Below are 14,184 nucleotides of genomic sequence, written 5' to 3'. Positions count from 1 at the left end.
AGGTGAGAACATCCCCTTTCCCAGCCCCTCTGCTGCTCTGGTGGCCAGGAGACAACTCATGGCTCTCTCCCCATGGAAAGCAGCCCCCGTGGGCCAGCGAGCAGGTTCTCACCATTCCCTTTGGGAATTACAGAACCCATGTGAGGTGGTTGCCAGCCCTGCTCCGGCACCACACACCTCCAGGTAATCCATTGTGCACGGAGAGATAGCAACGGGGAGACAGAAAGGGGCTGTGGAGCTGGGAAAAGAAGCTTTCTGGAGAACATTAAATTAAAATCCAGGCAATTAAATTAATTACCACTAAAAGCATCTCACCTGATTAGTTCCTTGCATACTTAATTGCATTAACAAGCCCAGGCATTCGTGTGTTTATTTATCACCTGCTCTGCCTGGGCTGGTGGCCCCTGTGCTGCCTGGCTGTGCCCTGGGCTGGGGGAGGCGAGGGCTACGAGCGGCCAGCTAATAGGAGCAGGCAGTAACAAGAAACAGTGGGATTTGGGCTCTAATGCTGAGCGATTCCTGCAGGTCCCTGGGCGGATTGACAGGGATTACTCTCAGCGAGGAGCTCAGCAGATGCAAGAGCCATTGCAAAGTCACGGCGATGCCACAGCTGCGCGGGAGGCGAGGGGAGGCTGCAGCGCCCCGTGCCCTGCAGCGGGACCCGAGCACGTCCAGGGCTCACCCTGGGCGTGCAGCAGAAGGGCTGCGTTGCTCCTGGTGTCTTGTGAGCTGCAAGAGGTGACACGGAGGTGGGAAAACCTGGGTGGCACAGCCTGCGTGACACGCGCCGCGCTGCCGCCTCGCAGCATCCTCCACAACACGTGCCCGCTCCCAGGCAGAAACACTGCCTGGCACTGCCAGCCGCCCACAGCTATCAGTTACAGGCGCTGTGGAACACGCAGCTGCAATCAGCTCCACAAACACAGCGTCCCGCGAGGTACACGGCTGCTATCAGCTGGCGGCATCGTGTGAAGCATAAGGCCGCTCTTATCTTCCCGGCTGGAAGCTGGGAATGAGCCTGTCTCGTGCTGAACGCGGGCAGAGTCGCTGCAACAGGCAGCTCTCCTCCAACACACGGAGCATCCCCGAGACACGCGGCCACCTCCACCGTGCTCCGGCCGTTCCCCTGGCACAGCCGCTGCAGCCAGCAAGCACAGCCAGAGCTCATCCTCTTTTTACGACATCCCTTCCCAAAATGTTCCCCGGGCACCATTTAATCTACTGGTTTTGGTGCAACGTTTGAGGCAGGCGGGGCTGATTCCTGCATCATTCCGGATTGATATCCATGTTGGGATTAACGCGGCACAGGGAGCTCGTATTGGAGGGGTGGAACGGGCAGGCATGCAGCTAGCAGGGACAGCATAGGGGCTGCAATGGGTCAGTGTGGGGATGGAGAGCAGCGGTCCCCCTGTGTCCCCCGCCTGGGTACTCACCGCCCACCCTCAGGTTGGTCTGGTATTTGAGGTGCCAGGAGGAGCCTTCATAGCAGGAGTACTGGCCGCTGTGTGAGAGGTCCACACGCTTCAGGACCAGGTACGACCCGTTCAGGTGGGACTCGTCGATGTCGGTGTTGTTGGCCGTCCAGGTCACAGCTGCATCCCTGTCCATGGACCCACACTTCATGGTCACGTCTGCGCCTACCCGCTCGTACTGAGTGTGGCTCTCTGTGAAGGCAGAAGAGGAGAGAAGCAGGTGAGCTCAGCCCCACAGGCCCGTCAAAGACCCCATGGCCACCTTGGAGAAAGGTTCCTCATACAGCTTGGACAGCAAGTGAGGAAAGGCCTGAGGCATGGAGTGATGCCACACCGGTGCTTTGGAAAGCCCATGTTCCCCTCCTGGTTTTAATAATGCTTTGCTCTTAGATCAGAGAATGCTTTTGCATTAGATCAGAGTGCACCAACCCTCATGGAGCGGTGGGTCAGGACTCACAGATCACATCTGCCTTGCAGGATGCTTTCCTCCTACCTTTGCCTTGGTGGAGGTTCCCCCCAGCAAACCACAGCTGCTCCCACATCCCCACAGTTTGCTGGAGGATGCAAACCCAAAGCCAGATGCACACGCAGGAATTGCCTCCCAACCCATCTTTCCAATATTCCTTTGTATTGCCAGTGAGGAAGCAAGGAAGAAAGCACCTTTCCCAAAGGAAATGATTGTTTTCTGGACAGCACTGGGACTGTGCTGCCCCTGCAAGTACAGGGACTTGCCCTTTGGCAGGGTGGGGATAGTATCGGACAACCAGTCCACACCGGTGACTCTGCATGGTAGTGCCAACCTTCACAGCACCATATCCCTGGAGAAAGGAGGGTGGTTGCAATAAGGGGGACAGTCTGGACAAACCCACTACAGTAAAACGAGAAGAGAAGAGCGATTTCCCGGATCCGCAGCAGATCTGGGATGCCCAACTCCACTGCCAGCGCAGGCCAGGAGGACAAGGCAGGAGTCCTGCGTGCCGCTCTGCCACCGCCAGCGCTATGGGCGGCAGCTCACGTGCCTGAGACCGCGACAGCTCAGCCGGGCTGGGCAGAGCTCACAGGCAAAGAGGTGACAGAGCCGCAGGATTGTCAGTTCTTTGCCAGAGGAGGAGGGAAGCGCGCAGCTGCCCTTGCAATTCCCTCCCTGGAAACCAGGCGGGAGGACGGCAGCTCAGCCGAGTTGTGCTTTGGAAAGGGCCAGCTCTTCACTGCATGCAGCGCTGTTCATCTCCCCAGCTGACTTTTCTTCCCACTCTCCAATAACATGATGCCTTGCTGAGCCTTTTGATTTAGCATTGTGCACGTGGGGCAACGCAGTTCGTTGGGCACCAGCTGCCTAATTACATTCTCTCAGGTTTCTCGACGGGAGCTTGCGCTGACATTCACTAATGATCCTCAGCAACTGACCCTTTTGCGTGTTGTCACACTGGCTAACGTGGGAGGTGTGCACCGAGGGTAGGAACACACACACATGTGTGTGGCATGGGGTGAAGCAGGAGACAGGGGTTGTCAAGGTATGAGCCACAGGGAAGCAAAGCCAACATGTGTGCATCTTTAGAGAGGTTTGGGTTTTTACATATCTGCAGTGGGGACAGGACTGCTAATTGAACAGCAGCAGCATGTGCTGGTCGCACACAAAGGCACTGGAGGAGAAAATAGAGTTGGGATGGATCTGCACGTGCTCCTGCAGTGGGCACAGGGCAGGGGGTGCAGCAGCGACCATCGGCACAAGCCTTGGAGGGATGGTTGAGACCCTTTGCAATGTGGGTTGTCCAGTTCTCCAAATGCACCCGGGGTACCACAGCTCTTTCAATGAAATCCTTCACTAAAAACTCCCCAAAATAAATCAAGCAGGCACAAAATACAAGGAACATCCTCGTGAGGATCTGCAGTGGCGAGAGGTCAGGAAAGCCAAGGGGAGAGTAAGCGGCCATTCTGTGCAGTGGAAGACGTCACCGGTGAAGGTCAACAGAGATCAGAGCTGGAGCTTGTCCTGCCCAGGACGTCTATGACTGATGGGGAAATGGGGTCAGACAGTCACAGGTGACAGGCTACTGATGCCATTAGGACAGTAAAATTAAAGCTGGGTGCAAAAGCATTGCAGAGGGACATCATGGTACAGACTGACCCTGTGTTGAGGAAGGGATGCACACCAGGGAAACAAGGCTTGCTTTTCCTGTGCAGGCACGGGCTCCACGTTAGCTGCTGCCTCCGTGGAAACATATCTTGGAGTTGCTGCACACACGTCCCTAAAAACATCAGCTTGGGGGCCAGCAAAAACGCAAACCTGATGTTAGGAAGGGAATGCTATGATGAAAGGAAACGGACTAGAATGGAAAACGCTGTCTCCTTAAAAGCTGCACCCAAATCCGTCCCTGTGCCAGCAAGAACACAGTTCAGCTGAAAATGGAGCCGAGGAAGGAAACGTGATGGATCAAAGGTTGGAAGCAGTCCCCGTGCAAGGAATGACTTAACAGACTCAATCTCTTCATTCTGAGAAAGTGACAACTGAGCGGAGATGTGATAGAGATCTAAGCAATGATGAATGACATGGGGAGGATGAATAGGGACTGACTGCTAGCTCCTTCTCCTAATACAGCAATTAAGGGGCAGCAAATGAAATTACCAGGCAGTAGGTTTAAAACAAGCAAAGGGAAGTATTTTTTCGCACAATGCATAATTAAATTACAAGTCCATCAGTCGCTGCAGATGTCAAAAGTTTGGGGGAAAAGAGTGATTAAATGAATACAGAGCATAATGCTCTAACAAGGGCTGTGAAACATAGAGTTGCCCCAGAGAGCCTGGCCAGGCTGCAGGTGGTGGCAATGGGGAGGGACAACACCTTGCTCTTTTCTGCTCCTGCTCTTTTCTTTTCCTCTGAATATTGGCTCCTGGGTCCCATTGGGAGACAGGACCAAGGGCTAAACAGACCTGCAGCCTGATGAGATGCAACCATTCATACGTCTCATGTGAAACCCCACAGGCCCAGCGATACATGAAGGAGACAACTCCAAGGTTGTTGCTATGCTGGGATAGGCAGGCTGGGAGCTGGATGGAACTTAATTCCTCCTCCAGACCCTTTCAACATGGACATAACTGAGACTGAGACATCTCCAGTCCAAGGTGCCATGCTTTGCACCACATCAGGACCCCTATTCCTGACTAGGAAACAGCATCTTCAGGGACGCCGTCTTTGCTGGGAATGGAGTGCTGAGCACAGAGGGTGGACCATGGCTGTAGCTCAGGTCCTATATAGCTGGTGAGATGTCTCCAGGGCATCCCAAATACTGGCCAGGGATGAGAATCTCTGAGAGACTGCACTGATCAGAAAACTGTGTTTCAGCTAGTCTTAGAAAAGTTTACAGCCTATACTGGCAGGCATAAAGAAGAAAGAAGATCCAAATCGAGGAGTCTGTATGCAGACGGATAGCTGGAGTGGGCCTAGATCCACAGACAGATAGGCAGAAGTGCCTAAGAAGATGGATGGATGAAGGATGAACAAATGTGTATGCCTGTAGACAGATGGACAGCTGGCTGGCACTGATGGGATGGAGAAAAGTGTATGAAGATGCGAGGATGGATGTCTGTGCAAGTGGACGGATGGGTGGATGGATGGGTGCATATGGGCATGGAGAGACGTGTGTGAGGATGGAGGGATAAATATATAAGCAGATGGCCAGCCGGCTGTGGAAGGATGGATGCATGGATAGATGGATGGATGGATGGATGGATGGATGGATGGATGGATGGATGGATGTGTGGGTGGCTCCCTGGTTGTGCATGTCAGTGGATGGATGGATGGATGGATGGATGGTCTGTTGTTCAGATGGCTATGGAGATGGATGGATGGATGAATGGACAGATGGATAGGCAGATGAGTGGATAGATAGAGACAGCAGATCCCAGCATCTCATTCAAGTTCTCTTCTAATCTATTCTATATTATCGAGTACAGACATAATCTCTTCCCATTCTTTCTTGCACACATAAATCAGCTGCCTCCCCTTTCCCTTCGGTCCCTGACCAGAAACTTGCTGGTCAGAATAGGTGCAGACACTGCTTCACCCACCAGCCCTGCAGAGAGGCTCTCTGCTGTGATGGACCAGAGAGCTGCTCTGCTTGGCCCCTGTCTAGACACTGTTTTATCCCTGGGGAATATCTGAGGGGTAGAGGAAAGGCTCAGAGGTGCCCAGCCCTGATTCCCAGGGCTGAGGCTGAGAGCTTGTCTACAGCTGCTGACTGCAGGGATGAGCTGGGCAGGGGGGAAAAGGCACCTTGAATTACATCCTGGTTGTCCTTAAACACAGTGCAAACACCATGGCATTCATCCAGAAGGGTTGGGGGAGCCATTCCTGGAAGACAGGTCCTTGAAAGTAATGCTCATTTCCAAGGCAGTGATTTAAGGCCTCTGACAAAGGAGAAACCCAAAGCATAGCTTTTGAGCAGCCGTTTCTCTCTGCTGAGTCTGTTGAGGCTTGTGCAGGGGCCAAGCCAGGTCTCCACATCCCTCCAGCCCATTGCTGGGGTTGCATCAGGATGTGCCTCTGTGTGACTGCATGGCACCCCACCAACAGAAACACCGCTGTGCTGCTCCTGCAGTCACCACCTTTGCCAAGAGAAGGGAGATCACCAGGCTAGTGCCCCACAGAACACTGGAACAGTCTGCATGCACCAAGCCAACACAGTGGTCACCTTTACCAGGACCCTCCATTTCCCCAGAGCCTGGTTACTATGTGGGCAGGACCCCGAAGGACCACAGAACCATGCAGTTCCCTTGAGGACGGAGGGCAGGACACTTTGTCCCCTCTCCCTGGCACTGCCCATCACTGCTGCCAAGTGGGACTGGCAGTGGAGATGGTGCCAGCGCTGCAGAGCCCACCTTGCTGGATGGACATCGAGCTGGGGCACGTGGAAGGACGAGGGCCAACAACCACAAACTGCAGCTTAGGAGGTTCAAGACAGACATTAAGGAAAACTTATTTTGGGAAGTTTTCTGGATACAGGGTTGGTACCCAGAGAACTGGGGGATCTCCATGGCTAGAGATTGTCAAGAATCAGTCAGATAAAGGCACAGCTGATCTGGCCCACTTTTCTACCCTAGGAGGTTGGAATAGGGGTGGCCAAAGATCCCTTCCCAGTCCCATGATCACCTCCTTGAAGAGATCCTTAGAGGCCATGCCCTACCTTGACACTAGCCCAGCTCTTCCAGGGCACAGTGCTCTTTGGGCTGTGTCACAGTATGAAGGCTGCATCAGCCGCACTCCTTTCCTCTGCACAGACCCTGCTTCTTTTTTTACAGACAGGGAAACTGAGGCACCGATAAAGGATGTATCTTCCCCTTTCTCTGCTGTCTCACCCAACAGGATGAGGAGCAGCTCTGTAGCGGGATGGAAAAGCGCACACATGCTTTCTGATATGGAGCCCTTTATATCACCCCCATCACCCCGCATGCCTCCCTCCCGGAGCTAAATGACTAGCTGGGAGACATAATCTCAGCGGCTAATTAGATCTCTGCGTATACATTCATAAATAATACATTTAGTATTTATACAGTGCTGGGGGTACGCCGGGAGCTTTCCAAGCAGATAAGCCATCAAGGTCTCAAACCCTGCAACTTCCTGGTCTAAATGAGATCAATAACACAGAAAGAGTAGAGAGCTCTGGAGGATGGGGAATGGGGGGAGAGAGAGGGGATAAAAAAGTCCAGTCATCACTGGGAGGTAAAAACAGACCTCAGGAGAAAGGAGAGGATCCCCAACTTGATCAGATGGTGTTGCAAGAGCTGTAAACTCCTCTGCTCACATCTGTCCCCAGGCTGCCATGTCCTTGCAGTGATTCCTTGCTGCGTTCGGTCAGTGCTGGTTGCCTCTTCTTGCTCCTCCTGCTTCCCTTCTGCATGTTCATGGCCCTGGCGTCTTCTCTTCTTGAGATGAACCAGTCTCCAGCACTGGGGGAGTGCCCTGATGCCAGCTTCCCAAAGTACACGTCGTTCTTGATTTCACTGTGTTGGTTCCTTCCTGCCTTCTTCCGTCTCTTCATGGTGTCCAATGCCAGCAGAAACCTTCTCTTCAAGGAGAAGGAATTTCATGCTAGAGGAGGCAGTTCTTCCACGAGTGATTTAAAACCAAATATATCTTTACAAGGAAGTAGGTGTAATTAAGTGTCGCCGATGTAGCCAAAGATATGGAACGTTCCAAGTTAATTTCGTCCATTAATGAAGAATTACAGCAAGTGAAGCCTGCGTTTGTTTGCTCTACTTTGGTAAATCCCTGGAGTCAGCAGCTTTGCTCTCTTGACAAGAAAAAATAATTAGCAAGAAACTTTAATTAAGAGATAACAGATGGGAGCTACAGGACTTGTATTTAATCACTCCACGATAGCCTAGAACCAGATCTTGGTTTACTTCAGCAGAGCTGCAGAGGATGGGGTAGGGCTCAAAGCAGGTGAGACTCTTCTACCAGTATGTGTTTACAAGTACTTTCTGAAAATCCATAGCCAAGTCATGCTGACCACCAAGGAAGATCTCTTCAGGCTTCCCAGGTGGCATGAACTCACAGCACCTCTCCATTTGTCCAGTTCTCAGGGGCAATGCTGAATGCACCTCCATCCACTGCTGCAAGGGATCGTGTGCTCATGAAACCCAGGCAGGGATGTCTCTTCTGCATCTGGAGTGAAAGCAAGGACAGCTCCTGGTGGCAGACAGCAATGGGGCGAACTTGTGAGGTCCCCTCTTATCTGGCAGGACAGAACTATGAACAGAGCTGGGAAGCTATTGCATGTCTCTGCTTATGAAACATCTCTCTACCATGAACCGTTCATACTTTTCTTGGCATCAGCATTTGGATGACACTGCAGCATCTCCAGATAAGTATCTCGGAGGAGAGCATGGCAAGAGTCTTGTGTCTTGGTGGCACCTTGGTGTGTGTTGACTGCATCAGTGTGGTTGCCTGCATTTAATCCCCACCTGTTCTGGGAGGCCGCAGGACTGAAGTGGGGCAGCCCATGCTCCCAGCACGGAGGGCCCTGCTACTCCTCATGCAGGGGTGGATGAATGTTTGGGTCAGCTTGTCTGCAGGGGCCACGGAGCTGGCTGCAGCGCCTGCACGACCCAGGGGTGCCCATGCAGAGCATCCTCTCAGCTGCTCTTCCTGCAGAGCAGCAGACCTCTGCTCTTCCCGTGAAGAGGCAGTCCCTTCCCAGACCTCATTTAGCAGACCCTGGGATGCATCTGTGCCTTACAGTGCAGTCTAGCAGTGCAGGAAGCAAAGCCACGTCAGTGCAGAGGAGAGAGCAGCACTGACCAGCCCTGCACATGCTCTCTGCTCCTACCAGGACCTTCCTTCCTCAAGCTGCTGTCTTCATCCCCAAAAATCAGCCGTGGTGATGTGTGACGCTGGCTTGCCAGCATGTTCTTCCTGGCCTCCTGGTCACACTGCTGGGATGGTGGCACTTGTGCACCTTATGGAGGGGCACGCTGAGGCTGCACAGTGACAGGGCATTCTGCATCCTCCCGGGGAGAAAATCCACTGCTAAACACGCTGGGAAAGAGCAAAATAGAGACGCACTGCTGGAACTAAAAGCAAACCAAACTCACTGCAAAAACAAAGGCCAAGTTCTTATCACAACGCTGGCTCAAGCCCAAGTGACGTGGGAGGCTCCCTGTGCTTTGCGGTCTCTAAACAGACTGCACCCTGGCTAGGAGACACATTAGCGGCATGTGGGATGCTGGTTTAACCCAAGTAATTTAAGTGACATTTTCTGCTTTGTCAGACATGGGACTGGCCTGCGCTGTGGTAATGTTGTGTGCAGCCCCTAACACCAGATCGTCCCCTGGCCTTGGGGAGCAGAGCTGTTGACACTGGCATATCCATCTGCAGCTCCTCTAGCCATGATCATTTTTATTCAGGAATAGGAAGAAAGGCTCCTCTGCTGCTGTTCCCTCCTCTCCAACATACCTAAGCTTGGCCATTCAGGAGCAGGGCCTGGGCAGCCTGGATGCTGCAGGACTGGTGACCTTGGCTTGTTCTCCTTGAAGACTTCGATCTTCCATCACAAGATGCCATCTGAGTTCGTGTTGATCTGTAAGACCTCAGAAAGACCTTCCCTGAGATTTTCAAGATGTTTGGTCCTAAAATGTCCATGCTCCGGAACTCCAAGTGCTCTCCTAGATGAGCTCTAACATCATTTTCCTTTCTCAGGCAAAGGGAAGGATGGATTGGACCTTGCAGGCTCAGGTGCCTTGCAAACTCCTGTCTCCTGAGTTGACTCTCCTGTGGAAGAGCAACTACATGATGAAAGAGCAAAACCTCTGATCCCACAGGATCTCTCCCATCATGGCCCCAGCAAGAGGGGCAGAACAACACGGGAAGGGGCAGATATTGGAAGACCAGAGGCAGCTGAAGGGAGCTCAGGCAAACTGGCACATGTGGGGAAACATCCCACCAATACCCACTGTGCTGGGCTCACTGAAGCCTTCGCGTTCCCTGACAAGTGCCTGGAGTTAGCACCCCGCGTGAATTAAAGGTTTGTTTTCTGGTTCTGCTTTTTCACGCAGGCAGGACAAATAACTTGGGCCGCGGAAGTGTGCTTAGATCAGCCTTTTCACCGTCATTTAAGGGGAAATCGATAAGATTTGGAATTAGGTGCCCAAATGGCAGCCATAAACACAAGCAAAAAGCCCGTTGTGCTGCAGCAGCCGTGCAGAGAACGCCTGAGTTTGCCGAGCCCTGGGGAAGGGGGCAGAGTTCCCACCTCATACCTCAGATGTTGGGGTGTCTCTGTGACCCCAGGGCCACTTAACCGGCCACTTAAGTCTTGCATGCAACATGTGTGCAGATGCTCATGCGTGCCCTTAAACAACACCTTCCTCATGTGCACATCAGGGGCGGCTTCAGAGCGTTCCCATAGGAATTTCCCCCCCCCACGTTGTGCTGTGCAACGGGCTTTATTAGCGCGGGATTATGGAAGTCAGAGGCGGAAAGACCTGTTGGGTCCTACTCAGTCCATCCTCCTCCTGCCAAGACAGTATTGGTCCCTGCAGCATATTTACTATTTCTCTGCTCTAATTTTACACACTGTACAATCTGTGCTGTGCCAAGTTACGATCCCTGTGTGAGGAGCAGAGCTCTCAATTTCCAGGCTCTTGGGTGTGTAAAATCACAACCGTGATGTTAAATTAACCTTCTTTTTTTTTTTTTTTTTTTTTTTTTTTTTTTTAATCATTTACATTTAATAGCACTAAAATTCAGCCCCTCAGGCTCTCTGTCTGTCTGCTGGCCTGGGTTTTGCCTGCTGTAGGCCAGTGGCTTGTCACTTACTGATGTAACGCTCCCACCCCTGGGTGGATCGTCAGCAGCTGGGCTTGAGCCCAGCACCGCTGCAACTTAACGCATGAACTTCTGCAGCCGGAGCTGGAAAAAGCTCCTCCACTTCCTTAACCACAGGTGGAGGAGGCTCATGTGCCTCCGTACAGTCTGGTCCCAAGCAATAGGAGACACCAGGCACGGCTTGCACGTGGACATCCCATTCCTGGAGTTCCCAAGAGAAGCACCAAAGCTTTTCTTCCATCCACACGCAGGTGAAATACAAGTCTTGACTCTTCCCCGTAGAGTGATTTCTTCCCCTGGTGCAATATATCACTTTTCTTTGTGTGCTTGACCATGTGATACTGCAGGAGATGAGATGCTGCCAGTGCACGAATAGTGCACACAGAGGTGGGAAGAGCAGGGGTTGACAAAAGGGGGCACATGCTTCCAAGTACTTTTTTTAGCTTGGTTACCATCCCTCATGCCCCTGAATAATGCTTGTGCTCTGTAGCCTAGTGATGATTTCAAAGCAATATTAATAAATGAGGCAACGGTCTACTCTGCCCAACAAGGGATATATTAACAATTAAGCCCAGGCCTCGCAATTTGCTTCACTAGTAACAATATATTACATTTGCATTTCATGTCTTTCACTCCAAAGGATTGTTAAGTAGAGCCAGGCTTGGAAGCAACCACTGAGCCCTAGCACATCTGCACACCTGGAGCCTGACCCTGAGTGTCTGCTGGTAGCAGCCACCCTCCAGATGCAAGGCAGTGATGTGCTGGACTCACAGCATGCAGGAAGGGTGCTGTTCCCACCAGAGATGTCCTTATGGAGCCAAAGAGCCTTGTCGATCAGGACAGGACCTCAGATTTTAATACTTTCTCTGAGATGACCTCTGCGAGCTTCTGAAGGTCTAATCACTGCAGCTATCCAGGCTGTCTACACTTTCAAGAAAATGCTAGATAGTGTGATCTAACATGGTTTGTACCACCAAATAGTGTGTATGCATGAGGCTCTCCAGCCCATGTTTGGTTTAAATAGAACCTTTGATCTCAGCCTTGATTGGAGGATATTTAAGCACAAAGATGTCATTGCAATGGCCTGTTGTCCTCACTGGCTCGTGTCTCCATCAGGTTCAGCTTCCCGGGCCCACCAAGCAACCAACTGTACCCAGCCAGGACCACTTGCTAAGGGTCAGACTCAGGAAAACAGCTGCAGGTTTCCATGGTGTGTTCAGACTCCAGGAGCACCACATCAAAAGGCCTGGATGTCCTCAGATCCCCTTGCCCTGGCAAGTCTTTTCCCAACTCAACCCGACATGGACATTTCACGCAGGTAAGGTCTTTTGGCTCCTCTGTGCACAAATGCTCTGTTCCTTTTATTTCACATGACGGAAGCCCATGCTTCCAGAAAAGAAGAGTTTCTTCCCCTGTCCAGGACAGAGCTGAGCTCTTGCATCTAGAGAAGAGCTTGGAATCAGGCTGCAGCCAGGGCTGAACCGAGCCGCAGCTCTGGTTTGGGCTGGCAGGTGCCTCTGCGCCGTAGGTAACTGCTGCCAGAACATGTTCTCCAAAACAGTTTCCGAGCTCCTGGGTGGAGTTCAGCGCTGCTCAGGACACCTGCAGATCCACGGGATGGCTGAGTAGTTGCAACGTGCTTTGCAGGCAGTGTGCTATTGAGAATGACACAACCTTGGCTAATGGTCCCTTGGGAGGGAGGGGATAGATAGGATCTCTTGTCCGTTATGTGGCTGAAGACTCTGCAGAGCCTGGCAGCAAGATGCAAGCCTTCAAAAACTGCTGTGTTAGACAGGAGACTCCAAGCTAAAAGCACGTGCTGTCTTGGGGCACAGAGACAGAGGCTTTGCATGCTGCCCCGTGCAGATATGTGTATCATATGTCCCAGTATAATTGTCAGGCACAGTGGAGAAGTTCATGCTGTGACCGTATTCCATCCCCAAAGAAATTCTTAAGATTCAGCTGGTAAGCAGGGGCCCTTCCCTCTCTTCCTAAGTGAAGCATCTGCTGCTTTCAGAGGAGGATGCACGTGACCCATCGGGAGTTATGCAATAAGCTCAACATCTCCCGCCTGGTTCTCCTCACTTGTTTGGACCCTGAAGCACCAGCGGTCAAGGCCCTTTCCAAACCCTCTGAAAAAGAGGGGTTTTTTTTTGTTTTTTTTTTTTTTCCCTGTTAAGTGGCCGGTGGTTTCCAAGTGCTCCCACTGGCTGGGTCACACTCCAGGCCAAAATAAGAGCTCAGCCCTCGTTCATTGGAGAGCTTCTCCTAGTCCCTTCTCGCTGGTGCTGGTTTCTCTGAGAGCTCTCCATTTGTCGCTCCCGTGCTTAGGAAGATGGGCAAGGTTAGCTCAGCAGAAGACACGCACGCAGTGTGATTTGAACTAATTGCCCATTTTTTCTCCCCTCAGTTTCCGCACTGAGAAGTTGGAAGGGTCTTATTGCAAAACAAATGCTAAAATGTCAATATGTGCATTGACTGAAATATAAATGAACGAGACCGGCTCTCTGGAGAGCTCCTTGGATTCGGCACACTGTGGGATTGCAGGGCATCAGATTCGCTCAAGGTAGGATTATATAGAAACTTGTCACGTCTAAGAGGAAGAGAACTCCAGTTATCTCGGGGCACTACTGAATTATAACTATTATTACCACAAGAGATACTTGAATTCTGGAATTTCACTAAAACACTTAGAATTCAGGTTCCGAAGCGTTTAAAGGACTTGAGAAAATATCTTTGGCTCCAAGTCAGCAAAGCACTTAGGCGAGCCCTTAACTTTCAGCATGTGTTTAAGTACCTTGCTGACTTGGGGCTTTTAACCCTGGCAAAAAGAAAGCAACAGAAGAAGAACAGCCAAAGGAAAACTTCTGGCGTGCTTGGAAATCTCGAGACAAGGCAAAAAGGAATACGGGAATCTCGTCTTGAGAGGTGGAAAAAAACCCCAAAAAGGTAAAAATAAGGACAAGTTTTAAACTCAAACGCCAGATGAAGCTTTCCTTGGGAAGAAAGATTCGCAGACCAAATGGAACATTTCATTATAGCCTAGCTCCGGCCTTTCAGTTGTGCTCTCCTGCCTCTTTAGCATGCTGAAATTATTTATTTCTGGAAAAAAAAAAAAAGAAAAAACAAAGAAAAAAAAACAAAGAAAAAACATACCCCTGCTTCCCCCTCCCACTTCCAAGCTCGGAATGATTTGGGAGAGAACATTTTTGGCCTCGGCAGTGAAAAAAACATCTCTGAAAGGAGTCGGCTGTGAGTTTGCTCCTATCAGGAGGGGGATGTAGGAGAAAAGACGAGGTGATGAGGATCAGGAACGGGGACAGGCGAGCTGGGAGGGAGGGGAACCTGCTCACATCCGTGAGCGCAGCAGCATCCACCCGGGCGGAG

General features: G+C 51.6%; 1 protein-coding gene across 1 annotated transcript in view; it reads right to left on the bottom strand.

Moving 5' to 3' along the window:
* CNTFR (ciliary neurotrophic factor receptor) overlaps positions 1-14,184 on the bottom strand; it is a 128,169-nt gene that overhangs the window by 40,679 nt on the left and 73,306 nt on the right. Inside the window, exon 3 of the mRNA XM_026039521.1 lies at positions 1,434-1,664. Within this exon, the coding sequence (XP_025895306.1) occupies positions 1,434-1,664 (231 nt within the window). The remainder of the gene's footprint in view (positions 1-1,433; positions 1,665-14,184) is intronic.

This window comes from Nothoprocta perdicaria, unplaced genomic scaffold (assembly GCF_003342845.1).
Source record: "Nothoprocta perdicaria isolate Ctin4 unplaced genomic scaffold, notPer1 scaffold_10, whole genome shotgun sequence".
In the NCBI taxonomy this organism is placed as follows: Eukaryota; Metazoa; Chordata; class Aves; order Tinamiformes; family Tinamidae; genus Nothoprocta; species Nothoprocta perdicaria.
Note: the sequence above shows the minus strand (reverse complement) of the source record. Positions and strands in the feature narration are given on the sequence as shown.